General features: G+C 52.4%; 1 protein-coding gene and 1 pseudogene across 1 annotated transcript in view; one reads left to right on the plus strand and one right to left on the minus strand.

The window, feature by feature from the left end:
- Window positions 1–15,282, plus strand: part of CACNA2D4 (calcium voltage-gated channel auxiliary subunit alpha2delta 4) — a 130,646-nt gene extending 115,364 nt beyond the window's left edge. Inside the window, exons 31-38 of the mRNA XM_086461267.1 lie at window positions 743–818; window positions 2,664–2,716; window positions 3,708–3,763; window positions 5,184–5,204; window positions 10,483–10,600; window positions 13,595–13,707; window positions 14,346–14,428; window positions 15,196–15,282. Of these exons, the coding sequence (XP_086317393.1) occupies window positions 743–818; window positions 2,664–2,716; window positions 3,708–3,763; window positions 5,184–5,204; window positions 10,483–10,600; window positions 13,595–13,707; window positions 14,346–14,428; window positions 15,196–15,282 (607 nt within the window). The remainder of the gene's footprint in view (window positions 1–742; window positions 819–2,663; window positions 2,717–3,707; window positions 3,764–5,183; window positions 5,205–10,482; window positions 10,601–13,594; window positions 13,708–14,345; window positions 14,429–15,195) is intronic.
- Window positions 5,752–8,088, minus strand: LOC104350748 (uncharacterized; annotated as a pseudogene).
- Window positions 15,283–26,867: the final 11,585 nt, after the last annotated feature.

The raw sequence follows: 26,867 nt of genomic DNA on the forward strand, positions 1-26,867 counted from the left end.
GCACTTGAGCAGGAGAAAATTCACATGCTGATGCATGTGACTCTCTTATTTTGATACAAGAGCTCCTTTAGCCACCTGCCGCCTCCCCTGACTCGCTCAGCCATTGTCACCACACACCCTGTTTCTCCTCGTCTCCCGCTGTTCCACCTGCTGCAAAGCACTGCAAGAGACAGTAACTCCCAACCTCCATGTGGCCAGAAAGCAGCTGCCCCTCTGTCTTTTCCAGGGCAAGATGCTATAGGAAACACTTCTTGACATTTTGGGCATAAAGTGCTTCGGTTCCTCCTTCCACCTGGAAAGCCTTTCTATGAGCAGTTGTCTGAGAGCCACCCAGATGTGGTGTTGAAGATGGCTGAGCACATTTTTCTCTCTCTCCTAAAAATATCTCTGTTCGTCTCACTCCACTCCCCCAGCCCATGTCAAAAGAGAGTTCAGAGTTTCAGTGGCATGAAAACAGGAACTAGGGGGACCTGAGGTAGTTACAATAATAGTTCTCCTGCTTCACAGCCCACTTTACTCACCATCTGAAATTTCCTCCTGTACTGACCCAGTTACATTAATCCAGAGCCTGTATTTCTCGCTTTGCAAGATCCTGCACTGGCCAAACAGCAAAGACACGTGTAAGCAGGCCACTGCTTTAGTTCGTCCATACAGGAAATTTTTCAGAAGAAGCTGCCGTGTGTGTCCCATAGGCGGTTGCATTGCTTGCTTTTGACTGCTTGCTTGTTTTTTTTGATTGTAGGGTGACCATGTATGATTACCAAGCAATGTGCAAAGTACCCTACCACCACCACAGCGGGGCCCGGCCTCTGCTCAGCGTACGTATCTTTCGGCATGCGGCCCTCTCTGGGCTTGGCTGCGGAGGCTTTCTCCTAGGACATCTCCAACCCCTTGATGTAGCACGTTCCCCAAAAGAGTTTAGTAGATGTTTGCTTTCAAGTGATGGGAATGTCCAGACTCATTCTAAGGCACATTTCTGAGGCAGTGATGGCCACTGACAGTGGTTTCCAATTTGGCTTTCTATTGGCATGTAGGATCTCACTGAAAACTGGAAGGACGAAGGAAAGGACAGGAACCTGACAATGTCAGTCTTCTCCTAAAAGCCAAGGAACCAGCTAGCAGCTGAAATGGACAGAAATGCTTTTACAGGCCATGGTTTTACTCAGCAGCTCAAAAAGGAGAGTTGCACTGACAGGGAACAGAGCATCTGGGAGAAAGCTGTCAGTCTTTCAGGGAAGCGTGAGTGGGCTTGGAGCAACAGAGAGAGGGGTTAAAGCTGCCAAAAAGTGCTGATAGCCCAGGGAACAAGCTATCAGAGTGAATCGTTTTGCCAGTACCCAAATGCAACCTCTCTTTAAGCTGATACAACCTAATAATCTAATCCCACTCTCCCTTTACTAAGGTGACCTCAGGAAACAGGCAGAACTAAGTACTTACTCAATGCTCAGGCCACTTCAAACTAATTGAAGAATCTCTAAACAGGGATGTGTTTATTACTGTTATGATCGGGTTTTTTGATACTTTAAAATGTGGTGTGCTGGAAGTACTTCTTACAACATGACATCGTAATTTTTTTCCAGTAAAAAAATTCTCAACAAGGTATTACTTTTTAACAACATGTTACATTTTTAACAACATGTCCATTTTGCAATGGCTATACTTAAGTGGATAGATAAAATATTGTGATTGCAGTGAAAGTATTTGCTTGATCATATCCCCTGATTCTGATTACTGAAAGAAATGTCACAAAACATGAGCTGCCAAAACTGAGGTGAATTGGAAAGATGAGAAAAGGGTGAGCATTCAGCCTTCATCTCTCCTTTTCACTGCTCAGCAAAACGCTTGAAAAGGAAGAAATCAAGAAAAGTCCACTTTTCATATACATACATAAAAATCAGTCAAAGTCCCAGTCATCTATACATTTTACTATTTGATGACTTATTTTGGCTGAAGATAAGTCAGTTATCAGTAATGGAGCATTATCTTGTGTCCTGTGACTGCTGCATCTGTTTCGGGTTTGAGGATGCGGCAGTGATTATGAGAGGGAGAGATGAAAATTAGACATGGTTACCAAGAAGAAAAGAAACAGCAGGATCCTCTGCAGATGAATTGTCCCTGGGACAATACAGGATTTCCAATTTGTAGCTGAAAAGCAGGAAGATGATAGAAGTCGTGCCATCTTGAGGAAAAGCTGGATGAAAGCACAGTTAAGCATAATCAATCAATGGCAGATAATACTAAATCCTGGGCAATGCTGTCACTTGTCCCAGAAACACCACTTGTTATCAGAACATAAAAGCATCCTAAACTGATGGTGTCCCATTTAGCTGTGTTCCTCTCCTGCTCTGAGCTCTCAAGGTCATCCATACTGGAGAGAAATCATCAAGCAATTACATCTTCAAAGTCCTTCATACATTTGTGATAAACTCCCTGACCCTGACGGGGAGGGGGTGAGAAGATATTATTAGGAGCAAGGCAGCTCTGCTGGCTTCTGATGTATTTTGAACGTTTTCCAGTGATGCCCAGACCTTGAATTTCCAGCCTGTCTTCAAGAGCTCTGATCAGTGGAGGGAACTGGTCTGAAACGTGGGGTCCTGCATAACAATTATAAACTCTCTGGCCAGGTTCTTATGGTATTTCTCATTTCTTCTTTTGTTCTCCAGCCAATTTATGCCTTTCTAGCTGCAGTGAAATGGCTGATAAGTGATTTCCTCATGTGAGTACCAAAAGATGGGGGGTGTTTGGGAGGCTCAGACCAATGGGGGCGAGAGCTGAAAAAGCTGCAGGCGGAAGCCCCCACGTAGGGCATCGCTCTCAGCCTACTCCTGACATTCAGCTCAGCGCCTTGCTCCTGGGAGACAGAAAGCTATTACCATTCCCATTTTGAGAGGCAGAGGCCCGGAGTGGGTCTGGGATTTACCTGAAGTCACTCAGTACAGAGTGGCAAAGTCAGAAATAGGACTCAGGTCTCCCGGGGCCCTGTGCAGATCCTTGATGCCGAGTCCTCTTGCCTGTCTCCTTTGCCCGTAATGAGCAAATGCACACCTTCATTTCGCAGGGGGGGTGAAGGCTGAAGGAAGGAAGCCAGGGAGCTCAGGTCTGAGTGACAGGCAAGGGAGGAGAGAGGGGAGGCCTTGAATCAAGCTCTGGATCGCGGCTCACCTCAAACTGCTGGGGGGAATCGGAGTTCAAGCTCAAATTCAGATGAAAGTGCCGCTGCTCAGCTTGCTGGGTGTGCAAAAGAGGAGGTGTGGAAAAGATCGAGCTCCAAGGGCTTGAGCGTATTGGTACAGAATAGTTCAAAGTGACATTCAGCTACCTCTGAGCAGCGAGAGAACGGGCTCCCTGATGGCCATCCGTGCCAGCTCCTCAGGTGGGTCTCATGGTGACTGAATCCACTCCCAGTCTCAGGAGCTGCTTGTACTCATTCCTTCCTTCTCTGGCAAGGCCCCTGCACAGTATCTGCTTCAGGAAAAAGCCCATTGAGATATTCCACAGAACAGATCCCATGATGCAGAGCTACACTCTATCATGTGGAGATGAAAAAAAAAAAGAATTTAAAAAAAAATATCTCAGACTTCCACTGCCAGCAAATTCGTAGTAAACATTTTAGAACTGATACTCGCTGGGCAACGGGGCCATCTCCCTGACACCTGCATCCTTCCAGGCTGCTGAAAAAGCATCCTCTGTTCTTGCTCTTTTGACAGCTTCCTTTTGGAGTTTAACATGAGTAGCTTCTGGCACTCAGACAACTTGGCAGATGGTAAGTACACAACAGTCCAGCCGCCCCATAGCACGTGAGTGTTACAGCCACTGGTGGCAGAAGAAGCTGTATGGGGAAGCCTGGCCTCATGCGAGGAGCCTGCCATCTGCCTCACCACCTCTCCCTCCACAGGCACTGGAATACAGTTTCCAGGTCCCACCACCACCCCGCTTCCTCCCATTTTCACCCCCATTTCGAGCTGCCACAGTACCAGACTGGTCAGGGTGAGGCATGTGTGGCTTGGAGCACACTGCTCGCTTTCCTCAGGGTGATTGCTGGGGTGGGGGGAGGCTCTTCTTTCTGAGGACCCCCACCCTATGTGCAGTGGGATGAGAAAGACCATCAGCTGCAAAGCCCTTTGGTTGGGAAGAGTCCCTTCCAGTCATTCCTGAGGTTGGCCTACAGGACAGGACAGGACAGAGCAGTGCTGGAGCAGGAGGCTCTCCGGAGGCTAGCAGGGGTCCCAGGAAGCTAGCCAGAAACTTGTAGGGTTCAATAACACAATCAGGGTCTTCACTTGCCCACTGGACCCCCTCTGGAAGAGAGAAGATGATGGCACATAGTATTGCACATCAGAGTGCCGCAGAGGGGTACATCTGGGTTGAAATCCAGTGACTGCCTTGCAGCTACAGTGCTGCCTGCTAAAAACATCCTGGGAGTCTCTGTGGTCCCATCCCTGCCCCTGCAGGCAGGGGGGATGTTAATTGCTCTGGGGTGACCCAAAAGGAAAGGTGAAGAGTGCTCTGCATAGCCATGTAGGTGCCATTATTACATCCTCACTAATTATTCAGCACTAATGGTGCTTTTAGTGGAGACAGTGGTACCTTCCCTGCTAACTGTGTGGCTGTGTCTTCTGCACTGAACTCTCCTGGTGTAATAGGGAAACAGTCAGCTTTAGAAAGCAAAATTTCCTTCTAGTCAGAGAACCAGCCCAATGTCTGGGTACTGCTTAGGTCCCATTCACCTCCTCCAAAGAGGATCACCAGAGATGATGGTAGAAGTAGTAGCTATCCTCTATGCAACCCTGGCTGCTGCTCAACACCCATCAGGACAACAGGAGTGGCCCCCCACAGAAATTGGTGAGGAAGAGTCAGATGAGCAAGTGCAGTACTTGTGGCAGTGCAGGAGGGACTGCTCTTTTGGGAGGACAGACTGACCTGGTGCTCCTGCAGGGAGCTGCTGCGGTTGCTAAATGGCTGCAGTTTGATTGAGTCATTGGTTGAGGAGATGTAAGGAAAAAGGGGTTCTCACTGCTGCCCTGCTCACCACCATTTCCTTTTGTGCTTTCTTCATCTCTCTGCTGCATCACCTCCATGACTGCTGTGTGCAAACTCATCTCTTCGTTGTGCTGCCATCATGTGAAATGGTCACGTGGCTCCATCTTCATTCTGTGTCTGTGTGTGTCATGCGACTTTTCCAGCCAAGGCTGTCTTCCATCACTGTAAGTAGAACCACTTAACAGTGAAAAGAGGAGGATTTATCTAGAAATCCCAGGCTAGGAAAGACTTTTTCCACCTTTTGGACAATGGGGAACTTGCAGAAAGGTGTGACAGGGGCAAAGCAGTGCCTGGCTCTATTTCCCTGCACTGCAAAGAAGCCAGCGATGCTGTTGCTCGCTTAGCTGGCTGAGCTGGTGATTGAAGGTCTGTCACTGAGAAGTCAGTAAAAGAAGGGACACACCAGCCTCCTCAGGGACTGCGGGCACTGATAACACCATCACGCATTACCATGGCCTGTGTACCATGGCACGTCCTTCACTTTGGTTCCTAGCTGCCCTGTTCTTTTCAGTTTTTATGCCAAAACTAGAGACCAACCCATGCCTTCTTGCAGAAAAAAAAACTATACGGGTCTTGTAGACTTCAGTTATTAAGAGGCAATTTAAGTCTTCTTTTCCACACCCCATGGCTTAGCTCCTTCTGATGAATCGCAGCCCAGCTCCAGGATAATGCAGAACTACTTTCAAGCAGTTCAAGTGATAAGTGTATGTGCTAGTTCATAAATCCACTCCTACAGGCAAGACACAGTCCAGACTGTTGGCTGTGTTTGCATCTCCCTGCTTCCATATCTAGCTTGTATTTGCCGATTTGCTCTCTGCCCAGCAAGACGTATGTGTGAGACAGAGATAGAGAAATAGAGACAGTTGGAATGCATCTTACTGTGTGAAGAGGAAGAGAAAGAGAGGGTGTCTACGGATGAAAAAAAAAAGTGTCCATGTTGGGGAGGGGGGGGTGGGGGGTTAGTAGCAGGGTGGAAGAATACTATTTGGGCTGGAAGAAATGGATTGCACATGTTTTTAAGAAGGGGCTGTAGATTTTTGCCAGAGATGTTAACATTTTCTTGACTGCATGCCAAGGCTGGTGTGTGCAAAAAATATGCAAAGAAGGAGACATTTTGTGAGAGAGAAATTGAGCACACATTTATTCAGGGATATGTGCGGAGGAATTAATGATTGGGGATCTAATGCTCACCCTTGCCTGACTGTGCACCTCTGGCTCTGCAGCGCTGAGCCTATTTCTGCTTCCCAAGTTCCCTTGCTTTCTGGGAAGGCGAGACTTGCTGTTGGAATATGGGCATGATGTATTCAAACTGCACTCATCATGCAAATCTGCTTTTCAGAGGTGGTGAGAAGACATGTTTGCTTCCACAGATTTTTTCACTGTTCTCAGCACCTCATTCCTCTCTGTGTTTGTGGGGGTTTCTGCTTTTGTGGACATCGCCACAGGTTTGAAAGCTTTTAATTAAGCCAAAAATACTTCCAGCCAAGGCATGCAGCCTGGAAAGAACTATTTCTAGAATTCTGTAGCTCACAAAAGTTTCTTTTTGACTGCATGGTAATGTACACAGAGGATATTTTACAAGATAATCGATTAAATTCTGTGGTTTGTATTTGTAACCAAGTGGCAGATTTTGTCTCGTGTCCCACAGTAAATCCACTGAAGGGTACGTGATTTATGCTGGTGGGAAAGAGTTCACAATCTGGGCTGTATAGTTCATAACAAGGCACAGCGGCTGTCTTTTCTACTCAGAAGGATTGGTTGCCAAATGTCTGACAAAGTCTTTCTGTAAGTGCAGATGGTAGCAACGACAGCCTGGAATTAACTCGCTCTTTGCTATAAAGTTTGCAATTTGTTATCAGCTCCTCTGACTGTTTACTAATCCCCAGCCACCAGACTCTCAGAGCGCTGATAACGTTTTGATGTCCAGCATGTGCTTGCAGAGCCTCAGCCCAAGCGTTTTGCTGATGATGTACATGCTACTGGGCTCCTCTGAACTTCTCAATACTGCTGCAGCTGCGCTGCTTCCGAGCAAATTAAGCGGCAGTAGGCTTAAGCATAATCTCGGTCATAGGTCTTGTCTCTGTGCAGAAGTTAGGAGATTTTAAAGTGGCTTCTTTTCATTTAGACTGTGCCAAGAAACTGATTTAAGATGGTCTGTGCAGGGGACTTGGGCCAATTTAGCAGAGTTTAAAAATACAGCTTGGTGCACGTGATGGAGTTAACCCAGAGCAAATCAAACTGCAGACGGTCATGAACGACTCAAACAGAGAGGCAACTTCTGTGAGTGACTTAGCTCACACTGCCAGTGGCAAAAGTGCCGCTGAAGGGACTAAACCTGGTGCGCTTCCCACTGCTTGCCTCCAGATGCACGGGCTGCTCCTGTGAGTGGCACCATGGCACAGCTCGGCCCAGGATTACTGCTCAAGTGTTGCCTCTCTAGTCCTGTGTCCAGAGCTGAGGTACAGCTCTAGCCCACGTGTGCAGGTCAGGCCAGCGAGCAGTGCTGGCTACGTTTATCCCAGGTGTGGATCATGCAGTCTCTTTAGTTGACTTTTCCCCTCGAGGCCTTGTTCTCCAAGCCCACCAAGGACAGTATCACAGCCCTGATTCAACACTGGCTGAGGCTGGGAGGCCTCAAAGCTCCTTCCATCCCATATTTTCCAAGCCAATGGTTTCATTCACCCCCTTCCTGCACCCTGTCCTTTACACCACTGTTTTTATATTGCCTTAACTCCATCCTCTTCGATGCCACTGTACCAGGAAGCTGGAGCTAGTGAAGGATGTCATTCTTTACCGGGGACAGGGGGAAAATGAGGACCTGGATGAAGTCTCTGCTATGTCAGGACCCTTTGCTACTCCTGACAGGAGCAACACGCTAAATGCTTGCAAGCAGTTGTGCCCCAGCTTTATCAGGACACCTTTGTGATCATCACAGCTGTTCTTCTGAACAAGAACATAGTCCTTCACCAACAGCTCTGCTGCAGTGACAGCCCCAGTCACTCGGTGCTGCAAATCCAGGGGTAACACAATGGAGCTTTGATGGTTCATGGCTGAGAGACTAACACATGGTCTTACCACAAGCATGTCCCTAAGAAGGTCTGTCCTTCACCCAGACTACAACAGCCTGGCCACCTGTTTCAGAGTTTGGACCTGTTTTCCCAGCCACTAGTACAGTGAGTGAAGGCTGAAGGAAAGGGCTCCCACTCTGTTCCTCACACTCCTTTAGTCCATCAGGGACTTCACTGGCCAGTTACCAGACCTGGAGCTGGGCTGGAAAGCATTTGCAGCTTCTCTCCTTACAGCATAAAGGGGGATATTCTGCGTATTTCATCAGAAAGGTCTACGCCCTTGAAAATTTGCTTCAGTAACAGGGTCTTCTACTGCTTGTCCCTAATGTCCTCAGGACTGTTTGTCCCTCTGACAGGTACTCGTCAGAGGCATTCTCCATTACCAAAAATGGGAGAGGCTTTTCCATGCTTCTACAGCATGGGGTTTGCACAGAGGGACGGCGAATGGTGACAGAGCACAGCCAGGGAGCTCCCGGCTGGCAGCAGAACTGCTGCCGGACCCTGAAGCGACGAGTTTAGTTGATTACTTTAGTGTGAATCCAGCGTGAATACAGAACAAGGCATCATGCTGAAATCAAGCCCTGTGTGCTTTTGGATCTGTGCAAAATGAACCTAACCATGATACCAAAAGGTGGGTCCCACAGTCTGGGAGGATTTGAGCAGGATGCTGCCTTGCGAGTGACATTTTTTGAGAGTTCAGAAGGAAAGCACAAGGCACAACTGCTGGGGACTCTGTACTGCAGGGAGGTGCTTGAGTAACCATTGTATTCACCTGGGGAAGGCATTAGAGGGGAGATGACTGGCTGCAGTTCCTGGCTTTTAATGGATGTCCTGTGTTTCTGGATCGCCACGGTGGAGAGCAAAATCGGGGAAAATCATCCGTTTTTTTTCTCTCTCACGTAACCCACGTTGTTTAGACGGCAAGCTCCGCGGGGTAGTGCCTGCGCCTTTCTGTGTGCTCCAGGAGTGTCAGGGGAGAGGAGACTGCAGCCCTCAGTGAGGGTTTTACAGTGATGCAAATTGCTCACCAGAATCATGGATGCCCTCTTGGTGCCTTCTTACCATACATTTACTGATTAAAACCCATGTTGCTGCATTTTTCTATAAATCTTCAGTGCCGCTGCTGCAAGGGATAAGCTGTTCATCCTCCACATCAGAAGGACTCTCCTTCCTCCCCCCGCCCCCCCCCCCCCCCCAGCCCCCCACCCCCGCTGTGTGGGTGTAGGGCTGCAGAGCAAGTCTTCTGTGCTCAGCCCCAAAGCTGATGTGGAAACCATTTCTCATACTTGTTGTTGGCTGAGCCGCAGCAACCTCTGCCCTAGCAACAAAAGCCTTGCATTTCCATCGGCGACATTCCCCTGTGTCTTATAGAGGCAGGAGCTGGCTTTGCTACCTCCAACTGCAGAAAATAATTGCCAGAGGGCCCAAGGCAGTAGTTTCAGGCAAAGCAGACTTTGCTGAACTCCTAGAAAGGATGCCCTTGCTTCTCGAGGGAGGCTCAGGAAGGCGGTTCAGCTCCCCCTCATCCCCAAATTAGTTTGGGAGTCCCACAGAGTGTGACTGATGAGTGATGGAGCAGCTGCTCTCTGCCTCTGCGGTGGATGGCTGCCTCCAGGAGCCAGCACTATGCCTTAGCTGAGCCTCTGCTGGGCCTCGAGAGCCGTCATCTGCTTCCCTGTGGTCTCAGGCCAGATCTGCTTGCTGGCAGTGTTTTCTTTTTAATGTGACACCTATTCAGCCCTTCAAATTGCCTGCTGTGGGCTCGCTCTGAAATGTCTGAGGGCTCAGGAAGGATCAGCGGTTGATGGAGAACTCCACCATGGACACGCAAGGTCCTCACCAGGGCAGGTCCCTCAGCTCGGGCACTGAGGACCAGCCCAGTTGCAGCTTTGAATGTTTTAAACAGTGCATGGACCAGGGCTAGGTTAGGCAGGAGGGAATTTATTAATGCTGCTGGTTTGGTAGATCCCCCCCTCCTTTGAACACAAGGGTACCAGAGCCCAAATGCTCCTGCCTAACTGGCCACAGGGGTCCCCGGGGTTCAGTGGCCGCTGCAGCCCCACAGCTGCACCTTCGACAGGGCAGGGCCAGGCTTGCTAGGGGAAGGCGAGTGGGAATACCGGGAGCATTTCTCACATTGGCCGGTTTTCCCACACCACCTAGTGGGAGCAGGGATCACTGCCTGGCTGCTTCCTGCAGCATCTCCTTCCCCTTCTTCTCTGGTAGGCACCTGCTCTTGGCCACTGTCACGGGGGGGACACAGGGCTGCTCCTCCAAACCACGTCGCCAGTCTTAAATGCTTCCATCTCAGTGCAGACCGCTCCGATACGAGCCTCTGCCCTTCATTTCTCACCTTGTCTCCTTACCATCGCAGCTCACAAGCACAAGAAGCACGACACCTTGCAGCCCTGCGACACCGAGTACCCCGTTTTTGTGTACGAGCCGGCCATCAAGGAGACCAATGGGCTGATCGAGTGCGGAGATTGCCAAAAGTAAGAATTGCAGCTTCCCTTTCATTTGGGGGCTCCCCGGGCTGTGACGGCACGTGAGCCTTGTCGCAGAGCCCATCGGTGGTGACAGCAACCTGAGAAGAGCCACTTGCCGCAGTGCCCATGGCATGGCCACCACTGCATCCACAGCTCTGGCCGCAGAGCAGAGATAAACAGCCACACTGGACAATGAGGAGGTGAAGTGACCAAATTACCCCTTCTTGATAAAAGAGAAGAAAAACGAAAACCATCTGTTAATAAGCAGAGGTGGCTGTAGAATGAGAGAAAGAGCATTTTTATATATAATTTTATAGATAGATAGATAGAGAGATAGAGAGAGAGAGAGAAATATATATCTTTCCATTCCACAGATTTCAGAAAGGAACTTTTTTTCTGTTTTTTCATATTTCTGGCAAAAGTTTTCTCCTTAGAAAATTTTCCTTTCTGCAATGCTTTCAGCTTTTCTTTTCCTTTTTTAATTTTCCCTCTTTTCTGTTTTTCTACATAAAAAAAAAAAAAAGGCAAGGAGGGGGAAAAAAAGACGTGTTAAACTGAAAGAAATCAAAACATGGTCCACGTTTTATTTGCCATTTTCATTTTAAGAGAAAAAACAGTCCAAGATAACAGAAAAGTCATTGAGAAAAGAGGCTGTTTTCAGCGGTTGCATAGCGCCCTCAGCAATCACATGCAGAAAGGTGACAGGAGGATGAATTTCCACTGGTCCATCTTTTCCTAACATCAGGCATCCACACAGATCTGACTAGAATCCCTCTTAAAAAAACCCAAACCCGATCCTACCTAGTCTGACTTCAGTCTTGGATCAACTGCAGGAAAGCCTTAAAGGTTAGGAAAACAACCTGTGCTAGTCAGCACGACGTTAGGAAAAACCAGGCCTTGCCAAACATTGTTTTAGGAGAGATTGCAGATTTGGTGACAAAAAGCTATTGTATAGGTGCAACAAGCTCTGGGCAGATCCAGAGGAGCCGAGTGCCCCAAACTGACCTGTTTGTGCCTTAAGCTGTTGCTGCACAGCTTTCCACCACCAGAGCAGCCTGAGGCTGACCCCTCCTTGCTGGAGACAGCACCTCACCAGTGCTGTCAGCAGCAGCCACTGCGTCCGGCTCCGCTCCTTCGTAGTTGCAGCCTCTGGAACCCAGGGGCATGTCTTGTGCACCTTTCATGCGGGTGTTTGGGAGAGGCACGTGCCCTGACGCAGGCTCTGTGGAGTGTTAGCCAGTGGCCTGCTCGGGCATGCAGGCTTTCCCCATCACAAGCCAGATCAGTCCCAGTGGAGCGAGGGTAGGCTGTGTGCTCCATCCTGGGCAAAAAGTTGGCTTGCAGATTGGTGCATGGGGCACCTCTGTCCCGGTTAGTGAATTTGTGCGCGATTAAAATCTGCTTGTCAAAGGTCCCAAAGCAGTCATCAGCCAGGAATACTAACGAAATGGTCCTACTGCAGTGTGTGACATGCAACGCCTCTAAAAGCGAATACAGAAACCCCTGGAGGCTAGAAGGCAGCAGGGCTAGGTGATGAATAACCAGCGAGACAGGGAGGCCCTCCGGAGCAGTCGGGTTGGTCGGTGCCGTGGGCACACCACCACGAATCTGTAGTTCTAATCCAGAAGCCCTCTCTCTTGGCTGAGAGGTGGTTCGCAGGACCGGGAGTGCGTAGAGCCACGCACTGGCTGCAGCGTCACAGCCCTGCCACCAGCTCAGGCACACTGAGCCTGACGTCCCCGGCCTTCCCTATGCCCAGCAGCCCCAGGCCAGCCTGCAGACCCCTTTGCCGGGGCTGTATGGCCACCCGCTGCCTGGTGGCAGCACCCACAGCCTGCCAGCAGGCAGTGGAGGACGGCAGAGTGGGCAGCTCAGCCTTGCTTGGAGTGGCTGCAGCCTCTGTGCTGGCAGAGGGCAGGCCATGCCTGCAAGGCATCGAGCAGGGGAGGGTGGTGCAGGCTGGTGAGATGCCCGGACACGTACAGCGCCTTGTGGTGACACCGGAATGCGTACGCTTGGACACGCACCCCCTGCCGCTCCCCGTGCTCACCCAGGGGTGCCATAGACGTGCACGTGCTGGTGTGGAAACCCACAGTCACAGGCACACGCAGCCTCGTGAGCGCAGAGACACGCCTGAGCTGCCCGCGCACGCGCACGTGCACACGCACTCATGCACAAACCCCGTCACGCAGCCGAAACACGTGCCTGCCCTCATCCTGCTCTGCCCACGCAAGCCTTCTGCCCCCTGCACAACCTCCAGCGCTCCCGCAAGCCCTCACGTGCATGGCCTTGGGCAAATGCTTACATCTAGAGCCATCCCCACCAGCATGTGCCTGTGCTCGTCACCGGCCCTTTCCCGTGGTCTGCTTGTCCGACGGGGAGGTGAAGGGGCAGGTGAAATAATGGCTGCAAAGGGAAGCCGTACATTTTTCACCCATCACACCAACATAATGTGTGATGCTACTGGGATTCTCCATTTCTTACTCCAGTAACAGGAAATTTAGCAAAACTCTGCCCCTTGCAGGACCACGTAGTACATACATCCTTGCACTGTATAAGCATATACATAAATATACCTTGAATGGGCGTTGGCACAGCTCTGGATGAAACCAGGCCTTCTCAGGTGGCATCTGCTGTGACATGCTGCCCCATTGGGGGAGGGTTTGTGTTGGGTTCTGGTTGTTGGTTGGTATTTTTGGTTGGTTGGGTTTTGGGTTTGATTTTGGCTTTTGCGCCTAGCATGGAGCTGTACATCTTCTGAGCCAGTTTGGAGCTTCCTGGGGCCAAAAAAGGTGTGCTAACGCCACCTCCCCCCCCCCCCCCCCCCCCCCCCATGTGTACGCTGCTCGCTGTGTCTCTCCCTCTTTCTGCTGACGTCCCGTTTCCGATGAGCTCTGTTTTCTTTGGCTTTCTTTGCTGTGGGACAGGTGATGCCAGGGCTGCTGCTCTGGCGCTGCAGTGGGAGCGATGTTCTTTCTCCCACCCGCTCTTTTCTTGCAGGATGTTTGTGGCGCAGCAGATCGCCAGCAGTAACCTGCTGCTCCTCGTCACGGATGCTGTCTGTGACTGCAGCATCTTCCCACCCGTCCTGCTGGATGTGAAAGAGGTCAAATATATCCTTCCACGCGCAACAGGGATGCATGGCTCCACAGGCCCTTTCATCTCCCATGTTTGCTAGGGTGGAAAGTGTGCTCCCAGGCCAATTGCCATGGGGGTGCAGGGCATGGCCAGACTTGTGGGACAGCTGGGGAGAGAGACATGGAGCATGTAGGGTTGCAGTGCAGTGGGGAGGAGGTAACGGTTCTGCCTTCCAGCCCCTCAAGAGGAAGCCAGCCTCCACCGGCCAGGCTGTCAGATGAGCTGTACGAGGGTGAGGGTGGACGGGCCATAAGAAAGGGTCAGTGGTGGGGTGGGTGCAGCTGGGCTGGCTCCCCGACACTGCTCCCAGGTGCTTCCCTTACTCATCCCTGCTGGGTCCTCATCCCTCGTGCCTCGTAAGGGTGGGGATGTGGTCCAGCTTGTCACTGTGAAGCTGAGCCCTCTCCATGTATTTTGGCCACTTTTAGCTGCCTGTCATTCCTTGACACCTTCTAGCACTTGTAGATGTCTCCAGCCCATGCAGGGTGACCAGCCCTTCCCTGTCTCCCAGGCTGTTACACCTACATGACTTGTATCAGGGCCCAGTGGGTCTTTGCGGCGCTCGTCCCCCTTTCCCTGCCCGGCACTGCTGGTGTCCTTAACAGCCTCGCACATAACGCTTCAGTGAAGTGTGAACGGATGCGGTCCCAGAAGCTGAGGCGACGGCCGGACACGTGCCACGCGTTTCACCCTGAGGTACCCTGGGGCAGCGCGGAAGGGAGGGAGAGCACACGGCTGGCTTTTACCACGGACATGCCTGTACCCATGCGCACCCATCTCCTCTTGCACCCCTGCGTTGTGTGTATTGTGTGCCCATCCCGCTGGCTGGACCCAGACACAGCCCTGTGACTCCCCAGGGGGCTTCCTAGCAGGAGGACAGTCACCCTAGTGACACCTGGGAAGGGCTTGAGCTTAGGCATCAGAAGGTTGCTGGGTTTCTTTGGGGGGTTCACCTGCTGGAAGAGCCCTGATTCCTGTAACCAGCCCTTGCAACCTGGGCTTGGTGCAGCCGGGCAGCTCTCCAGCCTGGCAGGAGTTTGGTCTGGGCACCTTCACACAGCATGTGAGACAGCCCAGCTGCCCGTCCCTGCCCCGCGGGGCCAGGAGCAGGCACAGTGACCCACTCACGGGCAGGGGACTCTGGAAGGGGCTGCAGGAAGGACGTGCAGGCGGGAACTGCTCTTGCTGCAGCCTCTGAAGCTGAGGGGTGGGTTTCAGGGCGCGGGGCAGAGCATGGCAAAAGCTGGAGGTGGCGAGTGGCTTCTTGGCTTGCGGGTGGCCACCATGGCCCACAGGCATCAAACCAGTCCCTTCATTTGCCTCTGGTGAGCCTTCCTTTTGGCCACAGGCATTGCTGCCCCTTCCAAAGGCGAGGGGGTGGGCTCCCTTGGGTGGGCTCCCTTCCCTCTGCCGGTGGCCACCCTGGCCACAAGCAAGCTGACGCCTTCTTTCCCATCTTCCAGGAAAATGCCCAAGACTGCGGTGGCGCTGCCGAGGTCTCCATCTCGCCAACGCTGCTCGTCCTGCCCCTGGCGCTGCTCCTGCAGTGACGCTGCCTGCAACGGTGCCACCGCCTGCAACGCGCCTTATGCAGCAGAGACCCGGGAGGACGGGGCTGCCGCTGGCCGGAGTGGCGGGAGGGGAGGAGACGGGGGTGCAGGCCGCTCTGGGGTGCCCGTGGAGACTCCCTGGGAAGACGAGGCATTAACGACGTGGCACAGAGCATCCTGCGTCCTTCACCACGAGGTCCAGCATGGTGCCGACAGTGGAAGCTGCTCCTTCCTCAAAAGCCCACGGCAAAAGGCCTATGCGAGGACTGGCAATGTCGGCTCCCGGCACACCACCTACTGAGCTGCTCCTCCCGGCCATCGGCTCGCAGCTGGGATGGCCAAGGTCATTGGCATGGCTGGCATTTCACCATCACCCTGCCTCCCCCAGAACCATTTTGGGGTAGTCGGCCCCAGGAGGCAGAGGGCTCGGTGGGGCAGCTGCGGCCTTAGGAGAGCAGGAGGGGCAGGGGATGCTGTCTGCCTGTCCCTTAGTGGAAGCCACCAGGATTTTGAGCACCCAGGTCTGGAGCAGACCAGGCACAGCCCTGCCAGGACAAGGCCCTCAGTGGTTCCCAGCAGGGAGGCAGCATCTCCTGGGCTTGGGGGTGGTTCTCGACCGGGACCCCAGGGGCACGACATGGCGACTAACCGGAACTGCACTAACTTAACACGCAACCAGATGATGGGAAGTAGCACAGCTTGACTAGTTAGCTGGAGCTACGCCAGCTCTGACAAGGAAACCCCTCCTAACGCTGCTAGCACAGCATTCAGATTCTTGTCTAGCTGTGGACTTGCCTCTGGGAAGGGGCTATGTATGACCCGTCAAAAGAGGGGGTATGTTTTCTGCTGCCTGCTAGTTTCACTGCAGAAGCAGCTAAGAAACAGGCATTTTTCCCCCTCGGAGCAGCATTGCCCTGCTCATTGAAGCTGCCCTTGGTTCTCCCAGGGCAAGCAGCCCCCTGCGCTGAGCCTGGTGTTCCCACCTGGTGGGCATGGGCCATTTTTCACAGAGCTTTACGGACAGCGGGTGGGGAGCACACATCTTTTCTTTTTTTTCTTTTTTTTGTATGAACTGCTCCATACTGTCTCGTTACAAACAAATATATGGCATATTTTAAATAGATATTTAAGCTTCAGCATGTCATGTTTAGTGCTAATCGCAGCCCTACACTACATCCAAAAAACTCCACTCCCTGCCAAACCCATGGGGACAGGGTGCGGGTGGAGGGACTGCAAATGCAGCTGCGGTGGCCTGGTCCTCAGGGATGTGCCAGCAACTCATAGGCATGCCAAGAAGTGCTCCTGGTCTCTGTGCCGATGCTTTTACCAGAGCTATGGGAAGAAGAGCCTCTGTCCGTGCAGCACACGCTTGAACCAGCCAGCTGCACCCCACAGCTCTCTGTCACCTCTGAGGCAGGGTGGGGGTCTCGGCACCAGCAGGGTACATACCAGGGGTAGGGATGCCACAGCCAATGGCTACAGACAGACACAGGGTCTCACCTTAAGCTCTGCACCATCCCTGTCTGTAGCCACTCCAGCACCCGTGGGTACACCGTGGTGGCACCAACGGAGCAGGCCAGCAAGGCAGAACCTTGCCCTGACCTCCTCTGCCAGGCGGGCCACCTGAGAAGCCCCCTGCACCCCCCGGGCCCCCTAAGAGCTGTGTGGCTCATCGCACCGAGCTGCCACCTCCTGCAGGGCAAGTGCCCGCAGCCTCCTTGCTCACTGCCTGACAAGCAGCATTGCCTGCAACTCTGCCCTCCACGGTGCTGGCCATGCGGAGCTGCGGGGCTCCTCACCAAGCCCACCTGCTCCCACAGCCACCACTGCTGGGGTTAGACCCATGGGCAGCTGCTGCAAAGGGCAGTCTTACGGGAAAGGGCTTTATCCTCACACCAGGGCTGTCCCCTTCCCCGTACAAGCAGGAGCACACAAACGCACCCCACATATGCCAGGGTCAGTATGCCCCTTTTGCCACCAGTGTCACCCAACACTAAGGGGACAGTACCTGTCACAACCAGGTCTTGGTGAGGACATTTCAGGATGTTACAGGTCTTGCTGTGGCAGGTTTCTCCCTGCTGGAGGAGGTGTTATGGCAAAGAGGAGAGGAACAACTGCAGTACTGGAAGTAAATCTGGAGGTGGAGATAGTTTTCAGGCTTCGGATGCAGTGACCTTATCAGAACCAGAAGCAGCCGAGAGGATGAAGGCAGTGCAGAGGGAAAAGGGGCTGCTGTCAAGGCTGAGGAGTCAGGAGCTACTGGCAGAAAGAGGAGCCACCGGCTCAGGGCATCCCTCACTGGCTGGCGCAGCTCCCCCAACTCCGTGCGCCTGCCCTTGATGCCTGCCCTCCTGGGGCACCACTCTCAAGGGTGACCTCCCTGTCAGAAAACATTAGCAGTCCATCTCCACTCAGCTTAAAAAAGATATACAGATACACACTGGCATGCTGCATATGAACCATGTTTGACGTCAGGTGCGTTAATCCACAATAAACATGGTCCTCTAAAGAGACGTGCCTTGAGAGAGTGAAGCTGTGAAAGATACCTGGCTTAGTTGACTCAGCAAGTTTGTGCATCAGTTGTAACTGGAGGGAGGGAATAGGACAGGGGCGAGAACTGGATTATTTCTTAAACCAAAAAATAGGGGTGAGGGTTTGCCCTGACTTAAAGCCCAAGCGCACACTGGGAACCGCACCGTTTGCACGCCGCAGCGTCAAGCAGCTGCCGTGAGCAGCAGGAGGATGGACACCTCCCTCGATGCAGGCAGTGCTGGGCTGCACCCGGCTAAAGCAAAAAGAGCTGTTCCTGCAGCTGCCAGTGCCTCCCCGGGCCCCTACCAGGCAGCAAGAGCCAGGCTGTGGGCACGGGTGGCCGGTTCGGCTGGGCCCTGCCAGGGCTGGCACCGGCTGCCAAGCACTCGCTTCTGCCTGTGCAGCCTCAGTCCCACAGATCACATCCCAACCCACCAGCCCGTGCTGCAGGGCTAGAGCTGGGGACTCGGGGTGAAACCAGAGGGCAACTAATAGATGCTCTGGTGTGTCTCCAGAGGAGAGTGGCCCCTGCGAGGGGGTGAAGGTAAGGCATGACCCCACAGCCCCCCGCCACCTGAGCTGGGGCTGCTCTGGGAGTGCCCCCCTCCTCCAGCACAGCTCCCCAGCCTCTGGCTGCAGGGCCATCGGGGAGAGACGTCTCCTTGTGCCCCTTCACGGGGCTGCACCACCTGCTCCCACTGTGCCCCCACACTTGCACTCAATGCTTGATAGGGATGCCCCAGGCATCCCTTCTCACCCAGGTCCTGTGTGGGAGGATGGAGGAGACCTCAGGGTCCCTGGGAAGCTCCAGCAGCACCATTTGGGCAGTGCCAGGCACCCCTCTAGAGGCACTCCTTGCTGCCCAGGGAAGGAATAAGATTTATAGACCTGCTCCCAGGCTCACTGCGGGGAGCTTCCCTAGGCTGCCCTCAAAGCCCTGGTGGGTGTGCTTGGCCAAAGCGGTTCCCAGGGGCCCTACGCTGGTGCTCCCCAGGGGAGGCAGCCCACGCACACTGCAGCACCCAGTTCTGCTACAGAAGTTCCTGTTTCTGTACACAATGTTTGTCTTAGCCATTTATTAGGAGGCAAACACAGCCCTTTTCTTCCCATGCTGCTGCTGACCCACAGTGGAATGAGATGCACCTAGGTACGGTTTTAGCCTTGGAAGGCAAATGCCTTGCTTGCTTCTTGCCAGCAAAGCAGACCCCAAGCACACCTACACATTTTTGGTCTCCAACATGAGGTTAAGCAAATTCTACTGCGTGCTCTGCTGGCAGGGCAGAGATAGCAGCTCATGGCCCTACAGCAAGAGAAAAATCCCCAGGAAGGGCAGCTGCTCTCGCTCCCAACTTCTTCAGCCATGTGCTGGGCACAGCGGATGAAAATAGGTCAGCAAAAATCAAACAGAGACCTGAGGCCAGAGGATCCGACCAGCAGCGGAGCAGCTGTGAGAGGAGCCATCTCTCACTTCCAGCTGAGCAGCATCCTGCTGCCATCCTTGATAGGGCACTATAAATCACAGCTGTACCTCCTGCAATATCCCATCCACCACCACCCACCACCACCCACCCCCCCCCCGTAAGCAGGCAAACTGTAAGCATTGGGGTTTATTCTGTTAAGGCAAGACTCGATGGGAAAAAAAAAAAAAAAGTCACAAGCAGTGCTCTGCAGCGAGGGGTGTCTGTCAGACCCACCCGGCCACATCTGGCTGTGGCACAAATCAGGGGCTTCACAGGCCCTCAATCTGCAGCCAATTTCTTCCCAGGCAGGTGGAGAGGGAGCTGGGAAGGCAGCTGAAATCTCTCTGTTACACTCCTTAAATTTTTCAGAAACACGCCACTGCAGGCTGAGGTAACCCTGTATCCCCCCCGAATGCTGTGGTGGGCACTGAGGGCGTCCCAGCCACAGGCAGGGGGACACACCTTGCACAGCATCACATACACGTGCCCTCCGTTGACTCATGCCCTGGGACAGAGCAGACAGATGACTAGACCTTCAAGTATGGCCAGACAGGGATGACTTCATCCTACAAAACAGTAGGAAAATCAGCCCTGGATTTACAGCAGCTGTTTGCAGTTAGGAGCAGGCAGGAGCTTTTCAGCAGGCTGGCCTGAGTTGGCTTATACTTAGCAAGAGCCTGGCACATCCCAGGCTGGGGATGGCAGCAGTCACAGCAAGGAGCCACACGCTCCAAGTGGGTTAAGGGGGGTGCCCTTCTCTGCCACAGCAAAGGACCAGTACCCCAGTCTTGCTCGGTTTTATGGGCACCTCTCAAACTTGAGCTCCTCAGAGTATGTACTCCAGGACGCTTTTTCTGGTGAATAAAAGCCCAAGGGTACTTTCAGCACAGAAACCCCGAGCTCTCACAGGCCTCTGCTCACAGGGCTGGGGCGGGGGCTGAGGGCAGCCAAATGCTGCACGCACTTTTGCACAAAGCAATTTCTCAAAAGCGAGCGGGAAAGGAGCGTCAAACTCCCACGTGCTGAACGACTCCATCACCATGTGGACCCTGGCCGGAGAGGGTTGCTGCTACCGTCCCCCCTGGGGACTCTGGGGAGCTCTCCCATCCCTCCCTCGGCGCAGGCTGTTCCCTGGGCCTCTGCCCTGCCCCAGCTGCAGGTTCCCTTACGCCGCCTCTGCCCGCGCTTGGAAGGAGCCTTTACACGTTCTGCCGCTCAGCCAGCGAACGCCGCTGTCACTACTTCCCGTGACATCAGCCGCAGCAACGCAGCTCGTCGTCGGCGTGTGACGCAAACTGCGATCTCCCCACCTGAAGGCCACCAAGCACGTCTCTCCAGTCAGTACCGCGTGGGCCCCGCAGGAAATTCCATCGGCGCTCTTCCTGCTTTGCTTGCCGCTGCCGCCTCGAATGTGGGGAGCCCCGGCACCCCGCTTTTCCCCAGGCAGGCCCCCGCCAGCGGCAGGAGAGGGCTGTGTACCGAGCCCCACCTTTACACCCCCGTTTGGCTCCTCCGGGGCCAGGCAGCCGCCGCTGTCCTTCCCACCGGCATGGCGAGGCGCAGCGCCTGCCTCGCACAGGGGCGCGCACGGGCTCTTCCTCCGCCCTCCTCGAGGAAAGGGCTGCGGGGACGGTGGCAGGAGGCTGCCGGCCTTCCTGGAGGACACTCTCACACCAGGGGCTGGCCTCTCATGGGTGGCAGGGAAAGGGGACAAGGCGCTGCCGGGGAAGTCCCCGCACCACCAAGAGCGAGTTCGGCCATGCTGTAAGTCACACGCTGACCAAAGCCCCAGGCTGCTCTCGCTCGTCTAAATTTCAGGCAGCAGTGGCTTTCCTCAGCGCCATGCGGCCGGGCCCCGCGGCAGCAGGGCTGGAGCCGGCTGTCACCCCCCTCCTGCCCGGCTCCAAGGGACACAATATTGCTTTCAAAACTGGCAGGAGGCTCCCTGGCAAAGGCAGCAAACCCAGCCGGGCTGCCCCTGCAGGCAGCAGGACAGGGGAGCTGGGACAGAGCCAGGGCAGAGCCCCGGGCTGGCCGCCACAGCCAGGAGCAGGCAGGGAGGTGGTGGCAGCAGCTGCTCCCTCCTGGGAGGGATGGCATCCCATTTTTCCATCCCAGCAGCAGCTGCTGGCCCCGGCTGCTGCTGTTACAAGCGCAGGGGGGGGGAGCTGCCCCAGCTTGCTCTGCCCCAGCGAGCGGCTCCGGCCGGCCCCGCAGCCTGGCGTCAGCTGCGGAGTTTCAGGGAGCTTGGCTCCAGCCAGCACTAAGGCAAACCTCAAACCATACGCAGAGGTTCGGCATGGTTAGATGAAAACAAAAGATAGCTACTGGAGCTGGTTTGGGTGTCATTTGCCTCTGCCAGGGAAACGCATCGTTGCTCTGGGAAGCCAGCCAGGCCCATGATTTTCCCATCTCATTTACAACTAGACCAGTTCGGTTTTTTATGCCAACTGAGAAGAGCCTCTGTGCCCAGCTGTACCACTACAGGGACGAAGCTGCTAATGAGCGAGATCGTCCTGAATCTCCAGTGCAAACGCCTCCCACCTCAGAAACAGTAACAGCTCTGTGGTTCAGAGGAGAGAAGGACAAAGGTGAAGCTCCAGGAAATGTCATAAACAAGACGGAGCCAGCAACCCATGCCCTTGCACACACAGAGGAGCGCCAGGCTCGCACCCCACCACCCCTCCCCAAGGAGCCTACCTTCCCGACGGTGAGCAAGGTGGTGAACAAGGGACTGGTTACACTGCGGTCCTCTCACAGCAGCTGAACCGCAGCACTGCCCAGGGGATGCCGGGCAGAGGGTGTCCTCCCGCAGCTTTCCCTACGTTGCTCATTGTTGGAACAGCTGATCAGGTGCGACATGTGCAATGTCGCCGTGAGCTCAAGGCCAGTATTCCTTCTTCATACAGGGCAACACGGACCTAGGAATTAACACACATCCTCGCCAAGGAGCCGATATTTTTAGGGAACTTCATTCAAAGCACATCAGTGCTCAGCACCCCTGGAAATTAGCCTGGAGAATTTCAGCTTGGGCACTCCAGACAAATCCAGAAGCACTGACCAGCAGGAGAGAATTTGTTCAAACAAATTGTTTGATGCCACACAGGAGGCAGGGAGGAAAAAAAAAAAAAAAAAGGGGAAAAAAGAACTCTGTTTTGCAGGGAAACCTCCAATAGCTTCAACTAAACCAAACTCAGCTCCTCCATCCTAATCATACGCCTCCTTTATTTCCAGCTCCTTAAAATGCTAGGCAATGGCCTTCGATGTTCACCTTGATGGCAGCGCTTTAATCTATACTCAAGAGAAATTCACCCTTTGCAATGAATGAAGCAAATGATTCTCGGGCAAGGGCAAAGCCTGGCCACAACTACGCACAGAAGAGATATGACATACGATTGTAGTCTGCCCAGACAACTTTGAAGTATCACTGTGCTTTCTGAAAACAGAATAAACCCATGTCATATTCAAACACAGCAGCTTCGTTTAGTCTAATTTGTGTGTAATCAGATGCCAACATTCTCCACGCTCCTTGAACTCACTTTGCATTTAAAAAAAAAAAAAAAAACACACGAACAAAAAACCACAAAACCAAAAATACAACAAATCCATCCTGAGACCTCAAGCTGTCACAGATCATTTACTGGAGCTGGTGCTTACAAGTCACTGCAAAACATGCACCTTGAGTCAAGTAACTGATAAACAGCACAGCTGTAGATGCCCAGACTCAGTGTGAGCCAACACAAGAGGAGGATCAGGCATACCTTGCCCAGGCAGGTCACAGATGTTCACTGACAGCAGAGGAACAGAGATGAAGGAGCAGAAGGCCCCACTCCAGGCATAGGGCTGTTCTGGTCAGCTCTGTCAGCACCAGCCCCGCTCCCTCCCCAGCCAAACCCCACTCCTTCCCACCGCTGCCAGCCCTTAAGCCTGAGTACCAGGAGCAGACGATCAGTCCCTCACGTGGGTACAGGCTGGGAGGCATTTCCTCTACATCAGGAATTTGAGTCCAGGTCTCCTGAACATCTCAATCTCAACTCACCTAAAAGTTTGCCCACGACAACCCAGGTCTCCAGCACCCACCCTCTTCCCGCCCTCCCCAGCTCTCACTCTTCACACCCTCAGTCCCTCCTGCAAGCTCTCACCCCCCAGTGCTTCACCTTCGGCTTTCCAATACTGTCCATAAATCACAGCTCTTCCCACCATGCTCCCCCCACTCTGACTCCTTGGCCAGCTTCTTTTTTTCCCTTGTCTGCCTGCTACCCCCTGGCACCCAACCTGCAGCAGTAAGAAAAAGCGCTTTTAAACCTTGGAGCGAGGAAGGGGACAGCACACATGCAGTCTGCTCTAAAATCTGCAAGAGCAGGAACCTGAAAACTGAGCCACTGAAAATTAGCATCTCTAAACATGCAAAAAATAGATAACCCTTGACATCATAGCTAGCCTAGGTTCAGATGGAGGCTTGGGGGCTGCAGATAGATTGCTGAGAAAGGCTAGCCAGCCCCAAGACCACCATGGAGCTTTACACCCTCACTCTACAGCACAGGTTCAGCTATGTTTTCCAAAACAAGAGATGAAACTGAGCAGTAACACCAATCCTACTTTGTCCTCAAGTTACTTTTAAAATACAGCAGAGGTCAAAAACAAGCAGACACAGGACAGAATACTTGTTGTCCCAGGCTTTTCACTCTCTGCAAGTTCAGAACGATTGTGTCAGGGGAATCCTTATGACAAGCAGCTTCATGAAGTGGTGGCACCAGAGACGCCCAACACCACCCCCTTCCCCCACACCACCATCAGCCCCGTACTACAACTGGCAACTCTGGTCAAATAAAAAGCCTAGACTTCAGAAAAACAAATTTCCCTCGAGATTAGCACTGTAACGAAGAGGCATCACGGTCCACGGTCCTTTGTCGGCTGTGATGTTTAAGTGCACCAGGCAGTACTGAAAATTTGTGGCAAGACCAGGCACGTAGTTGATGTGAATTACAGACATCAAGAGGATGCCACATACCAGAACTAAGGTTTCAGTCCCATGAGCTCCCCCGCCCACCGGCTTTTGCTCGAGGAGGCGTACAGCAAGCATCGGTTCAACCGTACGTAAACGAGCCTTTAGGCACCAGTTTGGTTTCTGCACCAGCACAGACTCTTAGCTACAAAGAGGTGCCTGGAAGCACTGGGAAGAAACTGAGAGCGATTCTTTCAAGATTCACGCACAGGACGGAAAGACCCAAACTAGACAACAATCCATTTGGTTCTTTTATTAGCAGAAGTTAAGAATACAGCAAGTAATAAGATCCCATCTTATATGGAACCATCACCAGAGTCCCCAACCATCAAAACCCCAGAATGTGCTTCATTGCTTCCAACAGTAAGCAATTTTTAAAAAGAAATATACTGAACAAGGCCACTATTTAATGGGGAAGGAAAGAAGCTGTAGGTCCTAACTATTCTATGGCAATAACCTGCACACAGAGCAAGCAAGCCTCTGACTGCTGAGAGTAAGGCATTCAGGTGCCAACCTGGGAAGAGTTCTCAGCAAGAGCTACAGAAAAGTGCACAGCTAGGTTGTTTTTATTGGAACACACAAACTTCTTGAACGGAGAGACTGACTGGGTTAAGAATAGCAGGTGGAGTACTGTGTTTTTGTAATAGTTCTGTGCTGTGTAGGACCAGGTTACAATCACCCTCCAAGGAGTGAACGTGGGATGATCCAGGATGGAGACTGCCCCTTCTGCTGGTACTGTTACAGAGGTATCCCAAAGCGCCTTACAGACAATTCTGATATGTACCACGCTTTTCTCAGACACCAGCGTTACCTCCTGCCAGGCAACTCTACATCTTTGTCCGGGATGCCAGCGCTATTAGCCCTTACATCCAAGTTAATACTGCTCTTTACTTTAGTACCACACAGACCTGTGATAAACTTCTGGCCCTACAGGCATCCACTGTAGTGATCCTACTGAGAACGCGTCCCTCTAAGCTCGCAGACTCTGCTGCAGCACCTCTTTCTGCAGCTGACCTTGCTCTCAGAGGCTTTACAAAGACTCCATTCGAGGGGTGAAGCCTTAATATCCAGTCAACTTTCAGAAGGCATTCTGCTTCTACTTGAAGGTCCATTAGGCAAAGTAACTCCCCAAAACACACTCTGTGATATCCAGGGTAGGGGAAGATCTTTGCAATCCACTTTTTCTGTTGAAGGATGAAAATTCAAACTTGCAGGAGTCTTACAAAAAAAAAAAAAAAACAAAACAAAAAAAACCCCAACAAACCACAAACGAAAAAAACACCACACAACAAAAAAACACCCTTTACCATCCTTCCTTGTGAAATACTTAATTTTATGAGCTGTTTAACTCATCTGTGAGAGAGGTAATTGCTCTGAATTTCCAACTAAACACTCCAAGCAATACCTGTGCCATAACAAACAAGACGTTCAAGTTTCATCTTACGACTCCAAAGATTCGCCTTCAGTCTGGCTTCTGACTGGGCTCCAAAGATCAAGCTACATCAATTACACAAGAGAAGGGTATATGCCTCCCCTTATATAGGAGGTGCGTCTGCTCCACAGCAATCCAACTGAACTCTCATTTTTAGGTTTAAGAAATACCAGCAGTCCCATTGCTAAAGCACAGATGGGAAGCAGACCTAAGGAGAGGAAAGGGGGGGGAAAAAAAAAAAAAAAAAAAAAAAAAAAAAGGAACTGCATTGGGCTGCTTGTGGATTTTTCCCTCTTAAAAACCTGCAAACTCCCTTGGCATATGGAGCCTGACACATGAGAAGGTAATGTGCTTGAGGTCTGTAGTAACTGTTAACTCCAAGTCCTGGAGCGCACAGCTTCCTCTTTCCAGTCTATCTTAACCCCACCTCTGTTTCCTCTCACATGCCCGACTATCTTTTGACAAGTGCATTACCATCATTCGTTCAGACACAACAGAGCAGGCCCGCAAATGGCAACCATCTACTCAAGGGGGGCCCTTGGGTATAGGCAGGCACTGATGGAGTTGGACTGTTTGCCATTTCACGTGCAGTTATCCCACCGTGCTCCAATTCACTTGATGAGAACCAAACCAACCAACTGTAAGACCCACTATCCAAAACCGACCAGGCCACGCAAGGCTTGGAAGGCAGCTGAACCTGCTTAGGCAGGGCGCAGATGTAACTTTCCAGTTACTCAAGTAAATAAACCTGCTAACACTGTGACCTGGATGACAACACCGGCCTTCACAACCCCTGTGTACATGTACTGAACCTACTCCAAGCGCTGGCCAGGACCCCACATCGCCCAGGGCATGCTGGCCACCAGAAAAGTCTGCAGGGCCAACATGATTCACTCCCGAGAATTTTACCTGGTCCTCCTGCAATCATTTATTTTTGTGCAAAATTGAAACAGTGTGTGGTACTTGCATGTTGCATTCTTTACAAAAACCCTTTTCCCCCCACCCTTTGTTTAAAACATTTATATAAATTTTACTTAAACAGAAAGTTAGAAATCTTATTTACAATTTGTTTTTCTCCCAAAAGAGCATCTAAAATCAACTCCCAAACCCTCCAAGAGGATATAAATTTAACCTTGATTTTTTTTTTCTTAAAAAA

The sequence above is a fragment of the Leptosomus discolor genome, chromosome 1 (assembly GCF_034619465.1).
Source record: "Leptosomus discolor isolate bLepDis1 chromosome 1, bLepDis1.hap2, whole genome shotgun sequence".
In the NCBI taxonomy this organism is placed as follows: domain Eukaryota; kingdom Metazoa; phylum Chordata; class Aves; order Leptosomiformes; family Leptosomidae; genus Leptosomus; species Leptosomus discolor.